The sequence below is a fragment of the Pristiophorus japonicus genome, chromosome 20, assembly GCF_044704955.1.
Source record: "Pristiophorus japonicus isolate sPriJap1 chromosome 20, sPriJap1.hap1, whole genome shotgun sequence".
NCBI classification, from domain to species: domain Eukaryota; kingdom Metazoa; phylum Chordata; class Chondrichthyes; family Pristiophoridae; genus Pristiophorus; species Pristiophorus japonicus.
The window spans coordinates 17,666,307-17,693,840 of NC_091996.1; the positions used below are offsets into that span (position 1 = coordinate 17,666,307).

Sequence of the window (27,534 nt, forward strand, 5' to 3'; positions counted from 1 at the left end):
GCCTTTTGTTGGCCTGTCGCCGAACCCGGATTCACTTGGCAACATAGTAAATAATGAACAGGATAATAGCAGACTTCAGGAGGTCATGGATAGACTGGTGAAATGGGCAGACACATGGCAGATGCACTCTAATGTGGATTAATGTGAAGAAACAGGTTGGAGAGGCAGTATAATCTAAACGGTACTATTTGCAAGAGCAGAGGGACCTGGGGGTGCAGGTGGCAGGGCAAGTTGATAAGCCAGTTAGGAAAGCGTATGGGATACTTGACTTTGTTAATAGGGGCAGTGAATACAAAAACAAGGAAGTCATGTTATCTCTTTACAAATCACTAGATATGCTTCAGCAGGACTATTGTGTACAATTCTGGGCACCACACTTTAGGAAGGATGTCAAGGCCTTGGAGAGGGTGCAGAGAAGGTTTACCAAGAGGATACCAGGGATGAGGGAGTTCAGTTATGTGGAGAGACTGGAGAAGTTGGGATTCTTCTCCTTAGAGCAGAGAAGGTTAAGGGGAGATCTAATAGAGGTATTCAAAAATATGAGGGGAGAAACTGTTTCCTCCGGCAAGTGGGTCGGTAAACAGAGGTCAAAGATTTAAAATAATTGGCTAAAGAACTAGAAGAGAAATGAGGAGAAATCATTTTCACACAGAGGATTGTTATGACCTGGAATGTGCTACCTGAAAGAGTGGTGGAAGCAGGTTCCATAGGAACTTTCAAAAGGTAATTGGACGTGCACTTGTGGACTAATTTATAGGATAATGGGAAAAAAGCTGGCGTGTGGGACTAAATCGGACAGCTCTTTCAAAGAGACCGCACAGGCACGACGGGCCGAATAACTTCCTTTTGTACTTCAAAATTCTATAGGGCTAGAAATTTGTTATAAGCCAAGGAATGAGCGGTGTTTAGACTAAAAATGGTTAAGTAGTGCCAACTGAAAATCGTCTAGACTGCACGCAAAACTCATGCTCACTCCTTATTAAAATGATTGCAGTCATATATCTAGTCTTAAAAATCCAAGCTCCTTGCCGTAACACTGGACCAATGTTGGGAGCAGTCTAGTTGCAAGTCATGATTGCCACAGGCTTTTTTCACTACTTAAAGGGGAGGTTCATTGATGTTGCAGCACCTCATTCTCATTGTTGGATGTGCAGCTGCCCCAACAATCCTAACAAGAAGAAACAGCAGGGGAAGGTTCCAGAGCAGTGAATACATTGCCGTGATGGCAGATTGCCGCCCCAGGGAGAGAGCCCAGAGCTTCTCTTACAAAGCTTCGGAGGCGTTGGTTTTCGCGTTGGAGAGAAGGCGGGTGGTCGTGTACCCACCAACTGGCAGGAGGCCCTCGCTACAAGTCTGCCGCACCATGTGGAAGGAGGTAGCACAGCACGTCACCAGCAGCACTATGGTCCCCCGGACCCACAATCAGTGCAGGAAGAAGTTTAACAACCTCACACGGGTAGTCAGGGTGAGCGAAAGCTTCAACTAATGCTACATACCACCTTCTGTACCACAAGCTTCACACACTGGCCAAAGCACCACACCTCCAGCACTCACCCACCAATAATCTCTACCTACCAACACTCACACCCACATCTCACACCTTGCACACAATGATAGCTATTCTACTATGGCAAGCACATCACCCAAACACATTGCACCACACTCACACACTTTCCTTTCTCTTGCAGGCCAAGGTGGCTCACAACCAGAGGGAGCAAGAGTAGACAGACGGGGGCCAAGCCCACGCTGAACATCTGAGTGATCTGGAGAATCAAGTGCTGCAGATTATTGGGTGCCAGCTCGTGAACACTGTGGCCAACGGCGGCATTGACCTCTTTGGGGACAATAACGTCATGTCTTCTCATGTCTACTCCTTCTAATACCCCACTCAGCCCACAATCGTTTCACACTTTCAAGCTACTCATGCTGTACACATGCATTTCTGCCTTCCTGCCCCCTCCCCTCATTCCTCAAACCCGACTCTTGTGTTTTTCTACTTTCAGATAATCAGCAGCCTGACCCTGAGCACACCGCAGAGAATGAGCGAGAGAATAGGAGCAGGAAGAAGACTCCGGATCACTGCATCTCTCACCCGCAGACATCAGCTCAGATACTGGCACTACGCGTCCTTTAGAGGCTGGTGTGGTAGCGGGATCTGCACAGGGTGAGGCAACGGGCACGAGTGGGCTGCAGCAAGGCCACGGGGAAAGGTTAGCTCGGGGGCCAGCTCAGATGAGGACTTTGATGGGGAGGCCTTTAGAAGAAAGATGATGGGCATGCACATGATGGGTGCAATGGCAAGGCTGCCAGAGAGCCTCTGTGCAATGGCAAGGAGCGTGCAGGAGTCTGCCTCCAACATTGCACAAGGCTCTGCGCAGAGTATAGAGCTCATCATTTCCGGTCTACAAATGATGGTAGACTCCCAGAGAGAACCGTGGCAACCCAGACGTGATGGGCAATGTCACAGCTCCCATTGCAACACAGGCAGAAGCGACCCAACGTCTTAGTGCTGCAGCAGAAGCTCAGACCGCTCTCATGCAGTCTCTGCCTGATGGCATCCAATCTCTGGCTGTTCTCATGCAGGCTCAGCGTGATGGCACCCAAGCTCTGACTACTGCCATCATGGCTGCGTATACCACCGTCGACTGGGGCTTTCACGGTGTCGCAGCAGGCTAGCAACCTTTGTTCCAACAGATTACTAAGGATGCTGAGGTGCTGCTCCCGGGGAGTGGCAGTGGGTGAGTGGAGCAGGAACCTGCTGTCCTCTCTCAGGATGACAGCATTCCTGCTCCCACCACTGCCACTCCACCATTGCCCTTGTCACTGCCTATCATACAGCCAGCCCAGACTGCTGCTGCCCATGCCGAGGTGGTGTAGTCTACAGCTGGGCCTTCTAGGTCCAGAGCTGGTCGAGATTGTCCTACATGGCCATCTGAAGTGTGCCACAAGGAAACTCAGCAGCCTCCCACCAGCCATGCTGCATCCACTGGCGGGGCACTTCGTAGGAACACTAGACTAGGAACAACACACACTAAAGGATTGCACAAGGGTGATTCGTTCATAGTATTGGCGTGCTCAAGCAATGGTTCCGCTGACTTGACCGCTCCAGAGGAGCCCTCCAGCACTCGGCTGAGCGGGTGTCCCATTTCATGGTGGTCTGCTGCATGCTCTACAACTTGGCCAACATGAGGGCACAGCCCTTGCCACCAGGGATTGTGGGACCACCTCAGAAGGAGGAGGAGGAAGAGGAAGACGAGGGACAGGGGAGAGGGAGAAGACAGCCACTCAGTCGGCCTTCCAGAAGGGCGGTCCATGACCAGCTCATCAGTCTGCTTCTAGTGAATGAAACCCCAGATCCCTGTTGCTCACCACATCCCCTGTCGCAGTTAATTTCACAGCACAATGCTGAAATTAGAGACACCACAAAAGAATCCAAACAGAATTAATGAATTTAGCTATACACATATAACATCAATAAATAACGGGGCCTTGACATCAGAATTCTAGTGAACAGTGCTTCAGATAGGCCGATTGTGTGTTTACAATCTACCTACAATTCAGTGACCATTACAGACCTGGTTAAATATAATGACCTTTAGACTATTATCTTTACAACCTGCCTACAATTCATGACCACAATTGTGAATTAGTATTTTGTGGAACAGAATCCTTAAATTGAAATGTTGCATTGTTAAAATAATTATCTTCCACCTCATAAGCAGTCCCTCGAAACAAAGATGACTTGCTTCCACGCCAAAAAAAGATGAGTTTACATGTGTTTCAGTGAAGGACCTGAACTACATCCTGAAGGGTGGAAGATGCCTATGCATGGATTTTCTTAACTTGTGGCCGTTGCACACCAGCCACCACACGGGCTTGACAGAGCTAGGTCTTGGTCCAGTGGCAAGGATTACCCAAGGCCACTGGTGGCCAGCTCTATTGCACGACCTAGTGCGTACACATATCGCAGTGTGGGCTGGCCCATGCTTCCATACCTTCCATACCTGTGGCCTAACAATGAGGCTGGTTTTCAAATGAAGGCTCACTAGCTAAACAGTTCCTATCTGCTTGTTCCAGTGGACATTAGTCCCAGGACTAGCCTAGTTCCCACATTACAACAGTGACTACACTCTAAAAAAGTACTTAATTGACTGTAAAACGCTTTGAGACGCCTGGTGGTCATGAAAGGCGCTATATAAATGCAAGTCTTTTTTTCGTTTAGTTGAAGAAGAGCAGAGATCACCCGGCATCCTGACTAACATTCTTCCTGCAATGAGCATTACGAAAAAGTAGATTAACTAGTCATTCATCGTCTTGATGTTTGTGGCACCTTTGGCTACAACACAAGGCATTTCAACAAGGAGTAATTCATTTTATGTAAAGCGCTTTGGGATATTCACCAGATACGGGGCCCAAATTTGTCCAGGAGTTGCTCCGTTTTTTTTGGAACAACTTGATTTTTTTGGACTATCTTAAAAATCACAATTCTGCCCATTTAATTTGCACCAGTGTAAGTGAGTTAATTAGGATTTATTTAGTTTCGTTTTTTTTTTAAATGGGGGCGTTACCAGCCACCTATGCCTGTTTTGGCCATTTAAGCCAGTTTGGACAGCTAATAGTTGCTCCAAGCTAACTTAGGCCAGTATATGTGGCCACTTGGGGCCCACACAGAAAACCCTTGCGGAGAGTTAAGAAATCAGTGCAGGTAAGTACATTCTAAGGCACCAAGCACTAAACAAAGCACAAAAAAATAATAAAAAATACAAGGAAGCTGAGAGGACCTGCACCTAGCACCAAGACTTATAAAGCACTAAACAAAGCACAAAAAGTAATAAGCAATTAATTAACAAATAAAAAAATAGAAAGAACTCTGCACCTAAAGCACCAAGACTTACAAAGTACCGTATATACTCGCGTATCATGCGACTTTTGAAGACCTAAATTGTAACCTAAATTTGGGGGGTCGCATGATACGCGAGATACAAAATTTGCGGGTGTGAAGTGCTGGCCAAGATTAGGCTGTTAGGCTGTTAAGCAGACCGTATCCACGCTGAATCTCGGCAGGTATCTCCTGGGCTGGATTGCAGCCTCTATTGTCGCTTATACTGTATCGGGGGGGATGAGAGAGAGTCACGGAGGTCGGGGGGGGGGGGAAGGAAAGAGACCGGACCGGATCCGACCTGACCCCCGCTCTCCCTACCCCGGCGACCCGACCTCCGCTCCCCCAACTCCCCCCCACCCGGCAACCCGACCTCCGCTTCCCCCCGGTGACCCAACCCGACCTCCTCTTCACCCCCCGCCACCCCCCCGGCGACCCGACCTCCGCTCCCCCAACTCCCCCCCACCCGGCAACCCGACCTCCGCTTCCCCCCGGTGACCCAACCCGACCTCCTCTTCACCCCCCGCCACCCCCCCGGCGACCCGACCTCCGCTCCCCCAACTCCCCCCCCACCCGGCAACCCGACCTCCGCTTCCCCCCGGTGACCCAACCCGACCTCCTCTTCACCCCCCGCCACCCCCCCGGCGACCCGACCTCCGCCACCCACAACTCCCAAACACAGTAGAGGCTGTGGCTGAACGATGCTAGTCAAGCCAGCTGGAACGATTGCTGTATCGGTGTTCGATTCGCGAACAGCTTTCACAGCAGAATCCACTCGATGTTTCATGTTAAGGTCTGTATTCGATCTCAAAAAAGTGACTCGCATGATACATGAGATATACGGTAAAATCATGTTTTGGGGACGAAAATTTAGGGGTCGCATGATACGCGAGATCGCAGGATACGCGAGTATATACGGTATTAAACAAAGCAAAAAAAAAATAAGCAATTAATTAACAAATAAAAAATAGAAGGAAGCAGAGAAGACCTGCACCTAAAGCACCAAGACTTACAAAGCACTAAACACAGCACAAAAAGTAATAAACATTCAATAAAAAATAAAGAACTGAAGTAAATAATTCAATTCACAAATAAAGAACTGAAGTAAATCCTACCTTCAACTAAACTCGGCAGCGGCCGGCCTGTGCGGGAGGCCATTCGGCCAGGGATAGGGACGGTGTGCTTCGGGCCCCTCCCACACAGCCTGCAGAGCGCACACTCAGATTCTGGGGGCGAGGAGCTACTGCGCATGCGCGCACACTCTAGCGCGCATGTGCAGGCTCCCGGCACTGTTTTCAGCGCTGGGACCTGGCTCCGCCCTCCCTCTGCTTTTGCCACGCCAAGGCCTACGACGGTCCATGAAGCGGTGAGAATACGAAGCTACATTTTTGGTGCCGCTTTTGGAGTACAAAGTCGGCGCACCTCAGGCAAGTGCACCGTTTTAATCGGAGGGCGAAATTTTAGCCCATGATGAGGTGTTCTACAAATACGTTATTTTTAATAGTTCAGTGACTATTAAAATAAAAAAGCTAGTATCGGTAATAGTGACCATGTAACTACCGGATTATCATTAAAAACTCATCTGGTTCACTAATGTCTTTTAGGGAAGGAAATTTACCGTCCTTACCTGGTATGGCCTATATGTGTCTCCAGACCCACAGCAATGTGGTTGACTCTTAACTGCCCTCTGAAATGGCCTAGCAAGCCACTTAGTTGTGTCTAAGGCGGCTCACCACCATCTTCTCGAGAGTAATTAGGGATGGGCAATAAAGGCCGGCTTTGCCAGCGGCGCCCACATCCCATGAATTAATACATTTTTTTTTTCCATGAATATGAAGGCAGCAGGTTTAGCTTGATAAGACATTTGTGAATGGCCAAACAATTGTATTCACTTTAGCCAAGGCATGTTCAGAATGAGGATTAAATGACAAGCGGAAACAGAAATGTTCTAGCGGCGACTGACATTCCTCCCTAATGAGTAAACGGAAATGGAGTCAGTTCTGTGACCTGACTGGAAAGGGAAGCCTCGAGAAAGATGAAAGAAAGGTTAATTATAGCAGAACCGAGTACAAAGAAAGAAGGAAGTTTAGCTAGTTTCCATCCACTTCAAGCATATTACTGAACAGTTGCTCTTTGTTTGACCCCAACTTAGGTTTTCAAACGTGAAGAGTTGCAGGTGATCGCAGATCTCTGTGTGAAACACAATGTGTTGTGTATTAGTGAAGAGGTGTATGAGTGGCTGGTGTATGATGCTAATGAACACGTGCGAATTGGTAAGAAAGCATTATCCGAACAATCTTAGCCAAATGTGTGTAAACATGAACAGTTCTAGAATGAGGGAACCTGATTTTAGCATCAGGTTTACTTATAATCTATCTCAACTCCATATTACTTCCTTCAGCTGAAGAGATCAAGGCAGTGTTACCCAATGTCTGCCTGTAATCACACAAGACGAGCATACTGAGAGTCATCAATTTCCATTCCCCTTATGTGGATGTTGTGTTCACAGTAGACTTTCCCCTTTGACCCAGCTGAATACTTATCAAGTGTACAGCTGATCAACTGTGGCAAGTGGATCGGAGTGACAGGCAGCCCTTTGGCTCAACCCCTTGTTTATCTATTTTGGAAATGAGGACTGTAATTGGTAGGCACAACACTGATTTGAGAGCCTGCTTCTGTGTGTGGGGAGAGGCTTTAACTTGTTTTTTTTCAACTGTTGGCTCCCTTTTCCATTGACTATATGCTTCAGTTCATAACTTTGTTGCACAGTAATTAACACTCTGCTATGAATGTGTATGATTATAGTAGTCTTAACAAAATTATCAAAAACAGAATCTTTTCTTTCCCCAAAACTCTGGAACATTGTTTGAAAGGTTCAGCTTATTGCACTGAAGCACTTCGGACAGCTTTACTGCTAAAATACAGGACTCAAAATTGCCCAGGAGTTGCTCTGTTTTTTTTGGAGCAACTTGATTTTTCTGGAGTATATTGAAAATTCCCGTTTTGCACATTCAATTTGCGCCAGTGTAAGTGAGTTAATTAGGATTTTTTTTAGTTTAGTTTAGTTTTTTTCAAAAGGGGGCGTTACCAGCCACCTATGCCTGTTTTGGCCATTTAAGCCAGTTTGGACAGCTAATAGTTACTCCAAACTAACTTAGGTCAGTGTATGTGGCCACTTGTGGCCGCACAGAAAACCCTTGCGGAGAGTTAAGAAATCAGTGCAGGAGGGCAGCAGAACTGTAAAGAGACAAAACATATTTACATAATTTTTTCAAAATATCCAAATAAAAAATCGAAGTACTTCCTGCTCGTAATTCTTATGTTCTCCCAGTCGCCTAAGCTCATCCACCATCATAGAAATTTTTTATACCATATAGCCACTGTTTATTTTCTGTTTTTAAATATTTTGAAAATTCAAGCAAAATTATTCCATCAAATCTAATCTTCAAGAATTGATTATGATTTATTTGAAAGTATTTTCTATTAACTTGGTTAGAAAAGTATTTTCATCAACAGGGTTAAGGAAAGTCTTGAGTAAGCTCATTAAAATTATTGGCTACACGGTTATCACCGCCCCCCCCCCCCACCCCCCGGGATCAAAACTCTCTCCCCCCTGTCCCGATCAAAACCCACCCCCCACCCCCCACCCCCGATCAAAAATCCCTCCCCCCTGTCCCAATCAAAACTCCCCGCCGCATCAAAACTGGCTTCCATCTCTTCACAGTACTGAGATGATAGTATAAGTCATAAACAACATCCTCTGTGACTGTGACTCACAGCAACCTCTCCACAGTGTTTGATACAGTTGACACACAATGCTCCTCCAACACCTCCTTGGTTGCTTTAACCTGACTTTCTGTCACTACTCCGGGCCCCAAGTTTCCACACGCGGCAAAACAGGTGCCCCTCCGAGCTGGGCGCCCGTTTTTCGCGCCGAAAACGGCGCCTGAAAAAAAACGCGCTATTATCGAGCGCTTTGCAGCTCGATGTCTGCTTGGCGCGACGCCCAGGGGGCGGAGCCTACCACTCGTGCCGATTTTGTAAGTAGGAGGGGCGGGTACAATTTAAATGAGTTTTTTTCGTGCCGGCAACCCTGCGCGTGCGCGTTGGAGCGTTCGCGCACGCGCAGTGTGAAGAAAACATTGGCACTCGGCCATTTTAAAAAGTGCTGCAGAAAAAGTGAAAATTTGTTTATTGAACCCTTGCAAAGGCTTGTATTTTAATTTTCTTGATATTTCTGTGTGTGAGGGTGAGGGAGTGCATTCTGTAATTAAAGATAGACTGTGATAAACGGGACACATGCACTTGTTTGAGACTATTCAAATTCTTTGTAGCTGTTCAATTTTTAACATTTTTTAATAAAACCACATTGCCCTTCCATGATCAGCACTGAGGCTTCTTGCAGCTTTCTCCCCCTGCCGTCCGTCGGGCCTGACAGCAAACGGCTGCCTCAAGTACTGAGGCTTCTTGCAGCCTTCCCCTGCCTCCCCCCCCTCTCTGCCGTCGGGAACGGCTGCCTCAAGTTCTGAGGCTTCCTGCAGCCTTCTTCCTCCCTCCCCCTGCCATCGGTCGGTCCCGACGGCAAACCGCTGCCTGAAAGGCCTGCCTGAAGCACTTTCACACAGGTAGGAACATGGTTTATTTCATCTTTTCTTTGCTTATAAATTTTTATTCAGGTTGGATTTATTTGTATAATATTTGTATAAGTATAACTAAGGATTTATTGTAGAATTTAATGAATTCCCTTACCCCCCCCACCCGGTTCCGGACGCCTAATTTGTAACCTGCGCCTGATTTTTTAATGTGTAGACAAGGTTTTTTCAAGCCTACAAAAATCTTCACTTGCTCCATTCTAAGTTAGTTTGGAGTACGTTTTCACTGTGGAAACTTTCAAATCAGGCGTCAGTGGCCGGACACGCCCCCGTTTGAAAAAAAAATTCTGTTCAAAAGTGAAATTCTGTTCTGTTCTACCTGACTAGAATGGCAGAAAACTTAAATGTGGAGAATTCCTATTTCTAAGATACTCCGTTCTCCACCAGTTGCTCCTAAAAATCAGGAGCAAATCATGTGGAAACTTGGGGCTATAATCTCTCCTTTCCTGACTCTGCATAGGTTCTGCATCCACCTGTTTGTGACATGCCATGGGACATTTTGATGTTAAAAGTGCTCTATAAATGCAAGTTACTTGCTGTTATTGTTGTTTTGATCTGACTAAATAACTTAAATCGTAGTTTGATGCAATTTAAGTCTTGTGGGTGCGTAGTAACAGATTTACCACCAATTTTGCTTGGGTAGTATTTCTTATGAGGTTCAACTCTGGACAGCAATCATAGTTTGGAAAATCAGGGCTACACAGTTACAACTCTAGCTCCATATCCTGTTAATGAGTTCCATACCAGTGAGGAGAGTCGCATAAGTTAACCCTTTAGTGTCTTCTCTTCCCCCCCCCCACCACCACCACCTTACACACACACACCTCTAATTAGCTACTGTTTCTGTTCCTATTCCTAGCCAGCCTGCCAGGGATGTGGGAGAGGACAATCACTGTTGGAAGTGCAGGAAAAACCTTCAGTGCTACAGGGTGGAAGGTGAGTCGGAGAAAGTTAATCAGAGAAATTGCAATAACTAACTTTAGTGCTGATTCATTATAGTGCAATTCACTTAGATTGTGTCTAATGGATGCACAACTGCTTATAACAGACACCATCTTGAATCCCTAACTAATTATTAGTAAAATCTATTCCTTAGAATGAATTCGAATGCAATTTTAACCAGCGAATTAGCACCTGTTGTAAGCAACTAATTTGGTTTGGGATTTGGGATCAACTGATAACTCTCTTCTGATGCTTTTGTTTACTGTGGCTGAACTGGCTTGAACTGTACCAAACTGGACCAGCTGAGCTGGAGCTGCAGCAGGATTTGGGATCAGCTGCAATTTGATGGGATGATAAAGTTGATCCCGAATCCCAATACATTGAATCACTGACCCAGTGCACTGCAGCTCAGCTACAGTAGTTAGAAACATTAGAATAGAGTAAACAAAGTTAAACTTCAATATCCGGCACATTCTCAACTGCCCTCTGAGTTGTACCAAACTGTTACAAAGAAGTATCACTGCAGCGGTTCAACAGCACCTTTTCAAGGGCAAGTAGGGATGGGCAATAAATACTGATCATGCGGGACATCCACATCCCGTGAACGAATAAAAAAAAACATTAGCTGTTGTCGTGATGTTGCACCCAGCCACACTACAGCTGGTATTGCTAGTGCAGTACAGCTGGTGCTACAGCTGATCATAGGACTTAAGTTTAAGTTTCCATGTTAACTGTGCCGTCAGAGTTAAACGAGCTGATTGTAAAAGAAAAATTTCCATAAATCTGTTATAAGAACATAAGAATTCGGATCAGGAGTAGGCCATACGGCTCCCTCGAGCCTACTCCATCATTCAATAAGATCATAGCTAATCTTCGACCTCAACTCTGCTTTCCCGCCTGATCCCCATATCCCTTGATTCCCCTGGAGTCCAAACATCTTTATATCTCGGCTTTAAAAAAATCTCAACGATTCAGCATCCACAGCCCTCTGGGGTAGAGAACTCCAAAGATTAGTAAACCTCTGAGTGAACAAATGTCTCATCTCAGTCTTATATGCCCAACTCCTTATCCTGAGACTATGCCCCCTAGCTCTAGACTCTCCAGCCAGGGGAAACAACCTCTCAGCATCTACCCTGTCAATCCCCCTCAGAATCTTATATGTTTCAATGAGATCACCTCTCATTCTTCTAAACTCCAGAGAGTATAGGCCCAATCTACTCAACGTCTCCTCGTAGGACAATCCTCTCATCCCGGGAAACTCTTTAAACAGCTTACACTTTATTTAAGTATAAAATACAAAGATGCCTAGATATTTTCTAGTTATAGATTTTGTGATATTCTATCTACCTGGCTTACTGTAGATTGGCTGGGCAATTGGACCTAAGGACATCCTCAAGCACTTACAGACTGTCCATCAGAACTCAATTTACCATTGTGCCACTGGAGCACAGGTGAGAAATACCAAAGAGAATGCTTTCACAGCTATGAATGTACAGAGGTGAATGTTTTTACTTATGTGACCATCGAGATGTGTAATGCTGTACCGTGTAGTACAGAGCTCGCTCTGCATTGCCCTAATAATGGGCCCAATTTCCCCAACTCCTTTTTTCGGTGCACTTACCTTAAATGCGCCGACTTTGCGCGCTGGAAACAGCGCCGAAAAAAAGTGGCCCCATCCTGCCCGCTCTGCCAAGTCTCCGGTGTCCCAGCGTGCAATAGATAGTGAAGTGGAGGGCGGAGCAACAGCCCAACGCAGAAAGCACTGCCGGCAGCTGCGCGCATGCGCAGTGAAGTCTGCACGCATGCTCCTTGCCCTCCCAGCGTGTCCTGTCGGCTGTGAGCAGGACCCGATGCTCGCAGCCCCTATCTCCGGCCGAAGGGATGACCCGAAGTTCGACGCACCCTATCCCCGGCCGAGTGGCCTCCCGCACCGGCCGGCCGGCCCGCTGACTTCCCGGGCCGAGGTAGGACTTCAGTTTTATGTTTTATTTATTGATGGTTGTGCTTTGTTTAGTGAGAAGTTTTGATTGGGGGTGTGGGGGAGAAGAAGAGTTTTTGGGGGGGAGGGGGGGCGGGAAACAATGTTTTGATGCGGGTGGGGACTTTAAAAAAAACTTGATTCTGGCATAAAGGTAGGACTTCTATTTTTTATTTGTTATTGATTGATTGCTTATTACTTTTTGTGGTTTGTTTAGTGCTTTGTAAGTGTTGGTGCTTTAAATGTACTAACCTGCGCCGAATTCTTAACTGCCCACAATGTTTTTCAGAGCTGGCCACAAACGCTGACCTAAGTGGATTTGGAGTAAGTTTTTGGTGGCCAAAGTGGCATAAATGGCCAAAACTGGCGTAAGTGTCTGGGAACGCTCCCTTTTGAAAAAAAAACTGAACTAAAAAAATCGTACCTAACTGACTTACCCTGGAGTAAATTTTAGGGGGGGGAAATGTTTTTTAGAAAAAAACAACTTACTCCAAAAAAATTAATGCAAATCATGGCTAAAATTGGGCCCAATGCACCTGAACTTCTCATTCATAATGGCACCTCCCCCTCCCCAACCAGTGCAGCACCAGTGAGACATTTCCAAAGCTCCTCTGTCTGCTTTTGCGACTTCTCTGGGCCATGTTGCTAAATTCAGAACAGGTCTTTGTTCAGAACAAACTTAAACATATCCTTTGCTGGGTTTCTTTGGTCAGCCAGGAGTCTTGAGATGCAAAAATCCAACAGCAGGCCTATGAGTCCCCAAACCAGGCTACTGAGAAATCCACATATGTGGAGGTTCCATCAGCGTGATGTGAAGTTGAAACACTTTACCTGTAATGATGCACGCCACTGACCTAAACCCAAAACACTCAGCCAGGACATGTCACACTGCGTCCTGTTTCTCCACTACTCCCATCGTCATTGATCTACACTGGCTCTCTGTCCCCTACACGTTGGATTTAAAATCCTTGTCTTCAACTTCAAATCACTCAGCAGCCTTGCCCCTCTGCAATCTCCTCTGGCCTTGCCTCTCCTCACACCTCCAACTCTCTGATTCTAGCATTCTGTGCATCCTCCCTCTACCCCTGTTCAACCATTGGTGGCAGGGCCATTAGCCATCTCAGCCCCTTTCTCTGGAACTCCCTCCCAAAACTTCTCCACTTCTCCACCTCTCCCCTTCAAAAACTTTCTCAAAACTCATATTTTGAACCAAGCTTTTAGTCAATGCTCCTAATTCCCCACCTTGACTTAGCACCTGTAACTATATTTATTTTATCTATTTATTTTTCAGCCCCCCCCACCCCCAGTAAAGTGTTTTGGAATTTTTTTTCCATGCTAAAGGAGCTACATAAATGGAAATTGCAGTTAGGTACAGGTTGGCAAGAGCTAAGTTTAGGTACCCCCAATTGTGAGTAGGCATATACTGGAGTTTAACCAGCTAAAACCACACCACGCAGAGCACTGGTAAATTTGTCTAGTTAAGACCACCTTACATATTGGGGTATTTATTTGCAGACTTACATATAGGCAAGTGAGAACAATGCCAGGAGCCAGTGTCAGAACTACCCTTCCACTTTCATCAATGAGCCACACTGGCTTGTCAGTCAGCAACAGCTCTCTCGAGTACTGTGGACCTGCCTGATTGATGTATCAGATTAGTGAATTTACCACAGATTAGTTCCAATCATCCATTGTCAGGTATATCATCTTGGACCCAATTTGAGTCAAAGCGACTTAAGTTACCTTCCTCTGTACCTTCCCCCCTCCCCAAGGAGGTTAATCATGAGTTGGTTTTCTGTAAATTGCAGCAACGAATTGTGGATGACACAAAAATGGCTTTTGAATCTGAAATGTTACACGGCTAAACTTCATTGAAGTTGACTGCACTATTTTAAAAAAACAGTAGTTTTCTGTCCTCAGCAAGCGGTAGCAGAGGGATTTGAGAGAGAAATTGGATGTCTGGGAGCACCAGAGAGTTATTTCACCAGCTTACGTCAGGAGCTGCAACTGAAACGAGATCGGCTTGCTGCCTGCCTCACTTCTGTGGGGTTAAAGCCAGTTACACCAGAGGGTGGATACTTCTTGATCGTGGACATCTCAGCAATCAGTGAGTAGCCACTTTGGTTGTCACAAAGAAAGTACAAACCGTATAAACAGACTGATGGGATTTGTTATTTTCTATGAGTGTAATATGGAATCAGTGTAGCTGTTGTTCCAGAGACCATGTATCAAATGCAGTCTTTCAGGTAGAAACATGGAGCAAAAATATATGGGAGCTGAAATTGCCCCTTTTTTAACGCTCATTACCGCCTCTAAGAGTTATCCCTTTAAGTAAAGGGGAGGGACATTGCTACGCGTCGCACTAATGTGCTCAGCGCGGCCCTAAATGACACCGCCCGCCTTCCACCCTGCTCCCGACTCTCTTCCAATCATCTGCTGCCCCCAACACTGCCCCATTCATTTTTGTACCCAAAAGGGCTGAACTTCCCTCCAATCTCCATCCTGGCGGTAATTCATCATTTAATTCAAATTATCCGCCCCAAACAGGGCGGAGGGCAATTTCGGACCCATGGTCTCCATTTGGTTTTGATGTTAAGTTTTGGTTCTGAATGAAACTTCCTGTTATTTTAAGGTATCATTCTCGCCATACCATGCACTATATGTGGCCAAGAGTATGGTGACCTGCTCCATTGCTGTCATGAATCTTGCTGCTAAGATGCACATGAAGCAGGCTTGGAATTGAGTCCTCTGCTTTCTCTCTTCACCTCATCCTATGAGGGAACGTCTGACCTCCACCAGTGTATTTTTGAGTTATACAAGATGTGTTAACACAATAAAATGGTCAGGATTATTTTTTGTGAAGTGGCTGACTTTCTTGTTTTGTACCTTTTTCTATCAGAAGTTGACCTGCCAGACTCCACCAAAATTGAGGAGCCATGTGATTATAGGTTTGTGAAGTGGCTCATACGCAATAAGGTGCGTAGCTGTGAAATGATGGTGCTAACTGTAAAATTGAGGATAGCTGACTAGAATTTGTCGTCGTTCACTGTTCCTGAATGTGAACAACCTGTTGTGGCAGCCTTTTCTTATGCTTGAAGCAGCTGTTTTTGTGGTCCCCGATTCTGTACATTGTGAGGCCAACACACCTATAGAATCTTTCGGAGAAATTTCAAACATTAGGCATTGCTGACCAAATTGGTTCACATTATGGCTCTTCGAGGTTACCTATCTCTTATCCACTTATCACCTGGTACGTTGTATGCTATAAACCAGGGTAGTTCATATTTTCCACCAGAATCCAGCCGCCTACTGTAAAGCCTGTCAGTAGAAGCTATGCAGCGAAAGTGACATAACCTCTGTACATTTCCATCCTGTGTACGTTGCCTTTCCTTGAATTCTCCACAATCACATGACTGAGATTAGGAACTCTGTAATGGTGGGAAAGACACAGGAATATCCTTTATATGCAATTGATGCACAAAGTTAATCTTTAATAGCTACATCCAGCAACAGAGCTTCCAGCATCAGGAACAGTTGGCCATGGAGAGTGGTGGAGAGGGGGGCAGTGAGTGTGGAATCTTACTACATTAATTGTTTGGCAAAAAAAAATAATGTTCTGACTCTTTTCTCTGCTATTGTTTTTATTCACAGGGCTTGGCCACGATTCCAGTGTCTGCATTCTACTCTTCTGATCACAAAAAGGGCTTTGAAAACTTCATACGATTCTGTTTTATTAAGGTGAGCTGTATTAGGGATTGTGAAGCTCCTGGGTATATTGAGATACAACGGTATTTATTTCTGTGAAAAGCAGGTGACAATGCAGTATAGAGGTTATACAAATCTTGCATGATGCACTTTATAATAGGTATGTAAGTCTTGCATAATATAATGAGATAGGAGGCCCCTATCTTTTGGCTTTGTGAAAAGTCAGAACTCTACTCCTGACTTCATATTTTACTTTCTACTTTATATTCAGCTGCCCCCGCCCCGCCACCCCCCATCATTCAAGCTCTTTGAGTAATATGCAGGCTATGCAACAAGTTACATGGAGCCCAAGTTTCGGCCTCAGTTGCTCCTGATTTTTTGGAGCAACTGGTGTAGAACGGAATATCTTAGAAATTAAAATTATCGGCATTTAGTTTGCTCCAGTTCTAGTCAGTTAGAACAATTTCACTTTGGAACAGAAATTTTTTTTCAAAAGGGGGCGTGTCCGGCCACTTACGCCTGTTTTCAAAGTTTCGGCAGTGAAAACTTACTCCAAACTAACTTAGAATGGAGTAAGTGAAGATTTTTGTACGCTCGAAAAAACCTTGTCTACACTTTCGAAAATCAGGCGTAGGTTACAAATCAGGCGTCGGGAATGGTGGGGGGGGGGGTTTAAAGGGAAGTTTACAAACATTAAACACTTCAGTTTTACAAATAAAGAGCCATCATGAATAATAAATGATAAAAATATCAATAAATCAACCAATAAATCAATCAAAAAAAATTAATAAGAAAAATTTTTTTTTTTAAATCAATAAATCAAACATTTTCTACTTACCGACTGCAGCACCGGGAGCCCTCCAACAGCGTGCTGGGATGCACCCCCACCCCCCCAGTGTATCTCTGTCAGTGTCTCTATCTCTCTGTCTGTGTGTGTGTGTCTCTCACTCTCTGTCTGTCAGTGTCTGTGTTTCTGACAGCGAGAGGAGAGGGAGGAGGGGGATAGAGGGAGAGGGGGGCGGCAGAGGGATGGGGGAGAAGGGAGAGGGGGGGCAGAGGGAAGGGGGGGAGGAGGGGAAGGGGAAGGGGGGAGGAGGAGAAGAAGGGGAAGGGAGGGGAGGAGGAGAAGGGGAAGGGGAGGAGAAGGGGGGGGAAAGAAGAAGTGGGGAGGAAGGAGAAGGGGGGGGGGGGGAAGGAGAAGGGGGAGGGAGACTGAACGGGCCGGGCCCGAGACTTCGGTCAGGGCCCGTCCCCAGCACCAGATTTACAGGTAGGTGGCGTTGGGTTGGGTCGGTTCCGACGTCGGGAGTGCGGGTCGGGTTGGTGGGAGCGCAGGTCGGGGTCAGGAGCGCGGGTCCAGTCCGGTCCGGGGGGAGGGAGTGGTCGGGAGCACGGGTTGGGTCGGTGGGTGGGGGAGGGAGGGTTGGTGAGGGGGGAGGGAGGGAGCTTGGGTCGGGTCGGGGGTGGGAGGTGGCAGTGCAAGGGAGGGAGGGAGGGAGAGGGAGGTCAGGTTGGGTGGTGGGGGGGGTGGGGGCGGGTCCGGTCTGGTCCGGGGGGAGGTGGGGGGAGCGGGAGTCGGGTCGGTGTCACGGTCCGGCCCGGGGGTGGGGGGGGGGGGGAGCGGGAGTCGAGTCGGCAGGAAGCAGGAGCTGGGCGTGGGAGGCAGCCTTATGCACGCAGCCCCAATGAGGCCATTCGGCCAGGGCTAGGGGCTGCGTGCTTCGGGCCCCTCCCACACAGTTTTGGGCGCCTGGAGCTACTGCACATGCACGCCCACTATAGCGTGCATGTGCAGGGGTCCCGGCACTGTTTTTAGCGCAGGGACCTAGCTCCGCCCGCACAGCTCGTGCTGCGCCGCGCCCGACTCAAGAGGACCAGCAGGGAGCCGGGGAATATGTAAGTTTTTTTTTAGGCGCACGTTGTGGCGCGAAAAACGGGCGTCCAGGTCGGGGCTGCGCCATTCTAGGCCCGAAACTTGGGCCCATAATATTGAGGGCTGGATTTTCCGCTTGTTTGCGCCTTGTTTTGTGATGCGGCAAATGGTGTTTCTGCGCGTCAAACAGGGTATCCAGGATTTAGCGCCCGGACGGAATTTTCAGCATAGGTTTTGCTGGGGCATTTGAACTTACCGCCCCAACCTCTGTTTGGACCATCAGGATGACGTCAATCGTCGTGCAAGGCTGCGCATGTGCCCCGGGTGGAACTTTCTGGCCTTATGCATGATTTAGCAGTCACCCCATGATCCGACCGGAAAAACTTGCCATTCCCATAGTGCAGCAGGCGCAATAGCGGCATCTTTGAATGGAAGTCAGAGTGTCTTATATCGGAGTTGTCAGTGACTGCTATGGTTGTGCGCCGAGCACTGCATGGGGGCAGAATGGGGGCAGAAGCAAAAGATAGAAAGAAGAAAATTAAAGTGGAGGGCAGAGAAACCCAAGGCAAAAATCAAAAAGGGCCACATTGCAGCAAAAGTCTAAAGGGACAAAGTGTGTTAAAAAGACAAGCCTGAAGGCTCTGTGCCTCAATGCGAGGAGTATTCGTAATAAGGTGGACGAATTAACTGCGCAGGCAGCTATTAATGAATATGACATAATTGGGATTACGGAGACATGGCTCCAGGGTGACCAAGGCTGGAACTCAACTTCCAGGGGTATTCAACATTCAGGAAGGATAGAGAGAAAGGAAAAGGAGGTGGGTAGCGTTGCTGGTTAAAGAGGAAATTAACGCAATAGTAAGGAAGGATATAAGCTTGGACGATGTGGAATCTGTATGGGTAGAACTGCAGAATATCAAAGGGTGGGAGTTGTGGACAGACCACCAAACAGTAGTAGTGAGGTTGGGGACAGCATCAAACAAGAAATTAGGGATGCGTGCAATAAAGGTACAGTAGTTATCATGGGCAACTTTAATCTACATATAGATTGGGCTAACCAAACTGGTAGCAGTACGATGGAGGAGGATTTCCTGGAGTGTATTAGGGATGGTTTTCTAGACCAATATGTCGAGGAACCAACTAGAGGGCTGGCCATCCTCGACTGGGTGATGTATAACAAGAAAGGACTAATTAGCAATCTTGTTGTGCGAGGCCCCTTGGAGAAGAGTGACCATAATATGGTAGAATTATTTATTAAGATGGAGAGTGACACAGTTAATTCAGAGACTAAGGTCCTAAACTTAAGGAAAGGTAACTTCGATGGTATGAGACGTGAATTGGCTAGAATAGACTGGTGAATGGTACTTAAAAGGGTTGACAGTGGATAGGCAATGGCAAACATTTAAAGATCACATGGATGAACTTCAACAATTGTACACCCCGGTCTGGAGTAAAAATAAAACGGGGAAGGTGGCTCAAGCGTGGCCAACAAGGGAAATTAGGGATAGTGTTAAATCCAAGGAAGAGGCATATAAATTGGCCAGAAAAAGCAGCAAACCTGAGGACTGGGAGAAATTTAGAATTCAGCAGAGAAGGTCAAAGGGTTTAATTAGGAAGGGGAAAATAGAGGATGAGAGGAAGCTTGCTGGAAACTGACTGCAAAAGCTTCTATAGATATGTGAAGAGAAAAAGATTAGTGAAGACAAATGTAGGTCCCTTGCAGTCAAATTCAGGTGAATTTATAATAGGGAACAAAGAAATGGCAGACCAATTGAACAAATACTTTGGTTCTGTCTTCACGAAGGAAGACACAAATAACCTTCCGGAAGTACTAGGGGACAGTGGGTCTAGTGAGAAGGAGGAAATGAAGGATATCCTTATTAGGCGGGAAATTGTGTTAGGGAAATTGATGGGATTGAAAGCCGATAAATCCCTGGGGCCTGATAGTCTGCATCCCAGAGTACTTAAGGAAGTGGCCCTAGAAATAGTGGATGCATTGCTGATCATTTTCCAACAGTCTATCGACTCTGGATCAGTTCCTATGGACTGGAGGGTAGTTAATGTAACACCACTTTTTAAAAAAGGAGGAGAGAGAAAATGGGGAATTATAGACCGGTTAGCGTGATATCAGTAGTGGGAAAAATGTTGGAATCAATTATTAAAGACGAAATAGCAGCACATTTGGAAAACAGATACAGGATCGGTCCAAGTCAGCTTGGATTTATGAAAGGGAAATCATGCTTGACAAATCTTCTAGAATTTTTTGAGGATGCAACTAGTAGAGTGGACAAGGGAGAACCAGTGGATGTGGTGTATTTGGACTTTCAAAAGGCTTTTGACAAGGTCCCACATAAGAGATTCATGTGCAAAATTAAAGCACTTGACATTGGGGATAATGTATTGACGTGGATCGAGAACTGGTTGGCAGACAGGAAGCAGAGAGTCGGGATAAACGGGTCCTTTTCAGAATGGCAGGCAGTGACTAATGGGGTGCCACAAGACTCAGTGCTGGGACCCCAGCTATTTACAATATATATCAATGATTTAGATGAAGGAATTGAGTGTAACATCTCCAAGTTTGCAGATGACACTAAGCTGGATGGTGGTGTGAGCTGTGAGGAGGATGCTAAGAGGCTACAGGGTGACTTGGACAGGTTAGGTGAATGGACAAATGCATGGCAGATGCAGTATAATGTGGATAACTGTGAGGTTACCGACTTTGGTGGCAAAAACAGGAAGGCAGAATATTATCTGAATGGCAGCAGATTAGGAAAAGGGGAGGTGCAGCGAGACCTGGGTGTCATGATACATCAGTCATTGAAAGTTGGCATGCAGGTACAGCAGGCGGTGCAGAAGGCAAATGGCATGTTGGCCTTCATAGCTAGGGGATTTGAGTATAGGAGCAGGGAGGTCTTACTGCAGTACAGGGCCTTGGTGAGGCCTCACCTGGAATATTGTGTTCAGTTTTGGTCTCCTAATCTGAGGAAGGATGTCCTTGCTATTGAGGGAGTGCAGCGAAGGTTCACCAGACTGATACCCGGGATGGCAGGACTGACATAAGAGGAGAGACTGGATCGACTAGGCCTGTATTCACTGGAGTTTAGAAGAATGAGAGGGGATCTCATAGAAACATATAAAATTCTGACGGGCCTGAACAGGTTAGATGCAGGAAGACTGTTCTCAATGTTGGGGAAGTCCAAAACGAGGGGACATAGCCTAACAATAAGGGGTAGGCCATTTAGGACTGAGATGAGGAGAAACTTCTTCACACAGAGAGTTGTTAACCTGTGGAATTCTCTACCGCAGAGAGTTGTTGATGCCAGTTCGTTAGGTATATTCAAGAGGGAGTGAAATATGGCCCTTACGGCTAAAGGGATCAAGGGGTATGGAGAGAAAGCAGGAAAGGGGTACTGAGGTGAATGATCAACCATTATCTTATTGAATGGTGGTACAGGCTCAAAGGGCCTATTCCTGCACCTATTTTCTATCTTTCTATGAGTGTACAGTTTAAATCCGGACTTTCATGTGAATTCACGCTCTGATAGCCAGGTTGCAAGGGCACAGTAAGCATGGCAAATGGACTTTAAAATTCCCAATGAGCAGGGACAGCCAGGCTGAGAGGGCTACAGGCTTTGGACGCTTTTCAGGCTTCCTCAAGGGTGCCATTGACTGTACAGGGAGCACACATGATGCTTTCAGCTTGGTGAGACAAGTGTCTCACGAATGTTCCTGTGGCATGGACCAGGTCAGAGCTGGGTGGTCGGGGACAAAGGATACGGCCTGGCTATCTGGGTCATGTCCCCCCTCCAGAACCCTGCCACAGAAGCCGAGCAGCGCTATAATAAGAGCCATGCATCCATCCGCCACATCATTGAGCAGACAATTGGTATGCTGAGGCAGCGCATCTCATGGCTGGACCGCTCTGGAGGCAACCTTCAAGACTCCCCTGAGCAGGTCTCCGAGTTCATTGTCGGATGCTGCATGCTACACAACAGCCATCATGAGGGGACAGGCACTGCCAGTGTGGATTGCAGGGCCACTTCGGAAGGAGGAAGAGGGGTCTGCCCACAAGCTTGTACCGTGACCACCATAACCGCAGGGGAGGCAGCGTGGAGATGTAGTCGCTGTAAGAGCCTTACGTCGTCAGCTTAACACTGGCAGTCCGAGAGGCGGGAGTGCGTGGTGTCAGGAGGCCTACAAAAGACCCAGCGGCAGCGAGAGGCGGCGGCAGTCCGAGAGGTGGGAGCTCGAGGTGCATGGTGAGGCCTATAAAGGCCCAGCTTGTACAGCTCCAGCCGGGAGGAAAAGCAAAAAAAAAGTAGAAAGAAATCAAAAGGTGACGTCACAGCCAAAGGGGTAAGTGATTGGCTGGTGATTGGTGAGTAGCTTTTCTTTATATTTTTTATATCAGTAAGTAAACTGTTAACATTGTTGTCGCCAAATTAAGTGTATCTAAGAGTTAAGACATAGCAGGAGAGCTCGGTCATGTGATATGCTCCTCCTGTACCATGTGGGAACTCAGGGACACTTCCGGTGTCTCTGACGACTACGTGTGCGGGAAGTGTATCCGCCTCCAGCTCCTGACGGACCGGGTTGCGGAATTAGAGCTGAGGGTGGATTCACTCTGGAGCATCCACGATGCTGAGAATGACGTGAGCAGCACGTGTAGCGAATTGGTCTTACCGCAGGTGAAGGGTCCACAGCCAGCTAGGGAATAGAAGACCAGCAGGAAGAACAGTGCAAGGAAGGTAGTGCAGGGGTCCTCCTGCAAAACAGATACACTGTTGAGGGGGATGACTCATCAGGGGAGGGCAGCAGCAGCCAAGTTCATGGAACCGTGGCTAGCTCTGTTACACAGGAGGGCAGGAAAAAGAGCGATAGTGATGGGGGATTCAATTGTAAGGGGAATAGATAGGCGTTTCTGTGGCTGCAACCGAGACTCCAGGATGGTATGTTGCCTCCCTGGTGCAAGGGTCAAGGATGTCTCGGAGCGGGTGCAGGAAATTCTAAAAAGGAAGGGTGAACAGCCAGTTGTCGTGGTGCACATTGGTACCAACGATATAGGTTAAAAATAAAGGGATGAGGTCCTATGAGATGAATTTAAGGAGCTAGGAGCTAAATTAAAAAGTAGGACCTCAAAAGTAGTAATCTCGGGATTGCTACCAGTGCCACGTGCTAGTCAGAGTAGGAATCGCAGGATAGCGCAGATGAATACGTGGCTTAAGCAGTGGTGCAGCAGGGAGGGATTCAAATTCCTGGGGTATTGGAACCGGTTCTGGGGGAGGTGGGACCAGTACAAACCGGACGGTCTGCACCTGGGCAGGACTGGAACCAATGTCCTTGGGGGAATGTTTGCTAGTGCTGTTGGGGAGGAGTTAAACTAATATGGCAGGGGGATGGGAACCAATGCAGGGAGACAGAGGGAAACAAAATGGAGACAGAAGCAAAAGACAGAAAGGAGATGAGTGAAAGTGGAGGGCAGAGAAACCCAAGGCAAAAAACAAAAAGGGCCACTGTACAGCAAAATTCTACAGGGTCAAAGTGTAATAAAAAGCCAAGCCTGAAAGCTCGGTGCCTCAAGGCGAAGAGTATTCGGAACCCAGGAGAGGGCTCTGAGCTAGTTAGAGTGGGTGAGAGCTCAGATGAACAGGACCCCAAGAAAGAATGCAAAAGGCAGGAGGCAACAGAGCAGAGTAGCACTGGGGTAAGTGTAAACCACAAGGTGATAGGAAGGGACAATATGTATGAATATAAAGGAGCTGCAGGAGAGGTCAAAACTAAAAATCATGGTTTAAAAACTAGTAATAAAACACTCTACCTAAACGCACGCAGCATTCGAAATAAAGTAAATGAGTTGACGGCACAAATCATTACAAATGGGTATGATTTGGTGGCCATTACAAAAACTTGGTTGCAGGGTGGCCAAGACTGGGAATTAAACATACAGGGGTATCTGACAATTCGGAAAGATAGACAAGAAGGGAAAGGAGGTGGGGTAGCTCTGTTAATAAAGGATGATATCAGGGCAGTTGTGAGAGATGATATTGGCACTAATGAACAAAATGTTGGATCATTGTGGGTGGAGATTAGAGATAGTAAGGGGAAAAAGTCACTGGTGGACGTAGTTTATAGGCCCCCAAATAATAACTTCACGATGGGGCGGGCAATAATTAAGGGAATAATGGAGGCATGTGAAAAAGGAATGGCAGTAATCATGGGGGATTTTAACCTACATATTGATTGGTCAAATCAAATCGCACGGGGTAGCCTGGAGGAGGAATTCATAGAATGCATACGGGATTGTTTCTTAGAACAGTATGTTACAAAACCTACAAGGGAGCAAGCTATCTTAGATCTGGACCTGTGTAATGAGACAGGAATAATAAACGATCTCCTAGTAAAAGATCCTCTCAGAATGAGTGATCACAGTATGGTTGAATTTGTAATACAGATTGAGGGTGCGGAAGTAGTGTCTCAAATGAGCGTACTATGCTTAAACAAAGGGGACTACAGTGGGATGAGGGCAGAGTTGGCTAAAGTAGACTGGGAACACAGACTAAACGGTGGCACAATTGAGGAACAGTGGAGGACTTTTAAGTGGCTCTTTCATAGTGCTCAACAAAATATATTCCAGTGAAAAAGAAGGGCGGTAAGAGAAGGGATAACCAGCATAACCGTGCATAACCAAGGAAATAAAGGAGAGTATCAGATTTAAAACCAATGTGTATAAGGTGGCCAAGGTTATTGGGAAACTAGAAGACTGGAAAATTTTTAACGACAGCGAAGAATGACTAAGAAAGCAATAAAGAAAGGAAAGATAGATTACAAAAGTAAACTTGCGCAAAATATAAAAACAGATAGTAAAAGCTTTTACCGATATATAAAACGGAAAAGAGTGACTAAAGTAAATGTTGGTCCCTTAGAAGATGAGAAGGGGATTTAATAATGGGAAATGTGGAAATGGCTGAGACCTGAAACAATTATTTTCCTTCGGTCTTCACAGTGGAAGACACAAAAACCATGCCAAAAATTGCTGGTCACGGGAATTTGGGAAGGGAGGACCTTGAGACAATCACTATCACTAGGGAGGTAGTGCTGGACAGGCTAATGGGATTGAAGGTAGACAAGTCCCTGGTCCTGATGAAATGCATCCCAGGGTATTAAAAGAGATGGCGGAAGTTGCATTCGTTATAATCTACCAAAATTCTCTGGACTCTGGGGAGGTACCAGCAGATTGGAAAGCAGCTAATGTAATGCATCTGTTTAAAAAAGGGGGCAGACAAAAGGCAGGTAACTATAGGCCGGTTAGTTTAACATCTGTAGTGGGGAAAATGCTTGAAGCTATCATTAAGGAACAAATAGCGGACATCCAGATAGGAATAGTGCAATCAAGCAGACGCAACATCGATTCATGAAGGGGAAATCATGTTTAATTTACTGGAATTCTTTGAGGATATAATGAGTATGGTAGATAGAGGTGTACCGATGGATGTGGTGTATTTAGATTTCCAAAAGGCATTCGATAAGGTGCCACACAAAAGGTTACTGCAGAAGATAAAGGTACGCGGAGTCAGAGGAAATGTATTAGCATGGATCGAGAATTGGCTGGCTAACAGAAAGCAGAGAGTCGGGATAAATGGGTCCTTTTCGGGTTGGAAATCGGTGGTTAGTGGTGTGCCACAGGGATCGGTGCTGGGACCACAACTGTTTACAATATACATAGATGACCTGGAAGAGGGGACAGAGTGTAATGTAACAAAATTTGCAGATGACACAAAGATTAGTGGGAAAGTGGGTTGTGTAGAGGACACAGAGAGGCTGCAAAGAGATTTAGATAGGTTAAGCGAATGGACTAAGGTTTGGCAGATGGAATACAATGTCGGAAAATGTGAGGTCATCCACCTTGGGAAAGAAAAACAGTAAAAGGGAATATTATTTGAATGGGGAGAAATTACAACATGCTGTGGTGCAGAGGGACCTGGAGGTCCTTGTGCATGAATCCCAAAGAGTTAGTTTGCAGGTGCAGCAGGTAATCAGGAAGTTGAATGGAATGTTGGCCTTCATTGCGAGAGGGATGGAGTACAAAAGCAGGGAGGTCCTGCTGCAACTGTACAGGGTATTGGTGAGGCCGCACCTGGAGTACTGCGTGCAGTTTTGGTCACCTTACTTAAGGAAGGATATACTAGCTTTGGGGGGGGTACAGAGACGATTCACTAGGCTGATTCCGGAGATGAGAGGGTTACCTTATGATGATAGATTGAGTAGACTGGGTCTTTACTCGTTGGAGTTCAGAAGGATGAGAGGTGATCTTATAGAAACATTCAAAATAATGAAAGGGATAGACAAGATAGAGGCAGAGAGTTTGTTTCCACTGGTTGGGGAGACTAGAACTAGGGGGCACAGCCTCAAAATACGGGGGAGCCAATTTAAAACCGAGTTGAGAAGGAATTTCTTCTCCCAGAGGGTTGTGAATCTGTGGAATTCTCTGCCCAAGGAAGCAGTTGAGGCTAGCTCATTGAATGTATTCAAATCACAGATAGATAGATTTTTAACCAATAAGGGAATTAAGGGTTATGGGGAGCGGGCGGGTAAGTGGAGCTGAGTCCACGGCCAGATCACCATGATCTTTTTGAATGGCGGACCAGGCTCGAGGGGCTAGATGGCCTACTCCTGTTCCTAATTCTTATGTTCTTATGACCGCTTTGCTTGAATGGGGAAGGAGTGGTTTGACCGAAGCCTCGCAACTCAGTGCCACCATGTTGGCTATTCTACCAATTACTCTGCAAATGAGACTGAAGACAGCAATGTTTAAGGTCAAAGATATATTTATATAAAAATGCAACAGTATCAATCCCCCCCAACAAAGCCCACAATTATTCAACGGTTATACACTTATGGACACAAAATTGCATCCTGCAATGAACAACATTTAGATCAAAGAAACACTGCATCCTGCAGCACATAATATGTGGCATTAATTAAGAATGAATTCTGCAGTGCACAACATTGACATGTACGAAACACTGCATCCTGCAGTACACAATATCTAACATAAATTAAGATTGTATTCTGCAGTGCACAACATTGTTGTGGAGCCTTTTTGTTCTTCGTCATGCTTTTACCCCATTCCCTTCAACACCCCCACATGCCTGCTGTTCCTCAATCTGGCATCAGGGTGTGCACCAAGGCTGGTAGAGGGCTGCTGTGTTGGGGGCTCAGACAATGGTGACGGCGTCTGAGGACACACTGGACCAGCTCCTGAACTGGAAGGCTGGGGCACCTCTTTCTCGGCATTACCAGTCACAGGTGGCTCAGGTATCAACCATGGTTGGTGCTTGGTTGGCGAGTGAGTGGTGGAAGTCGGAATGCTATCATCCTGAGGAATGCCAGCACCTTCCATTTCCCTGGAGCCATTCCGTCGCCGACAGGGCTGGGCCTTAGCAACCAGTGCATGATAAGAACATAAGAAATAGGAACAGGAGTAGGCCATACAGCCCCTCGAGCC

At 46.5% G+C, this 27,534-nt stretch overlaps 1 protein-coding gene across 2 annotated transcripts in view; it reads left to right on the top strand.

The window, feature by feature from the left end:
- Positions 1–12,829, top strand: part of LOC139232881 (kynurenine--oxoglutarate transaminase 1-like) — a 37,805-nt gene extending 24,976 nt beyond the window's left edge. The window contains exons 7-10 of one of the 2 annotated variants that reach the window (XM_070863372.1): positions 7,032–7,152; positions 10,391–10,467; positions 11,835–11,924; positions 12,741–12,829. In XM_070863372.1, coding sequence (XP_070719473.1) covers positions 7,032–7,152; positions 10,391–10,467; positions 11,835–11,924; positions 12,741–12,764 — 312 coding nt within the window. In that variant the 3' untranslated portion in view covers positions 12,765–12,829. Of the gene's footprint in view, positions 1–7,031; positions 7,153–10,390; positions 10,468–11,834; positions 11,991–12,740 lie in introns of those variants that run through there. The other variant, XM_070863371.1, reaches the window with a different exon arrangement.
- Positions 12,830–27,534: the final 14,705 nt, after the last annotated feature.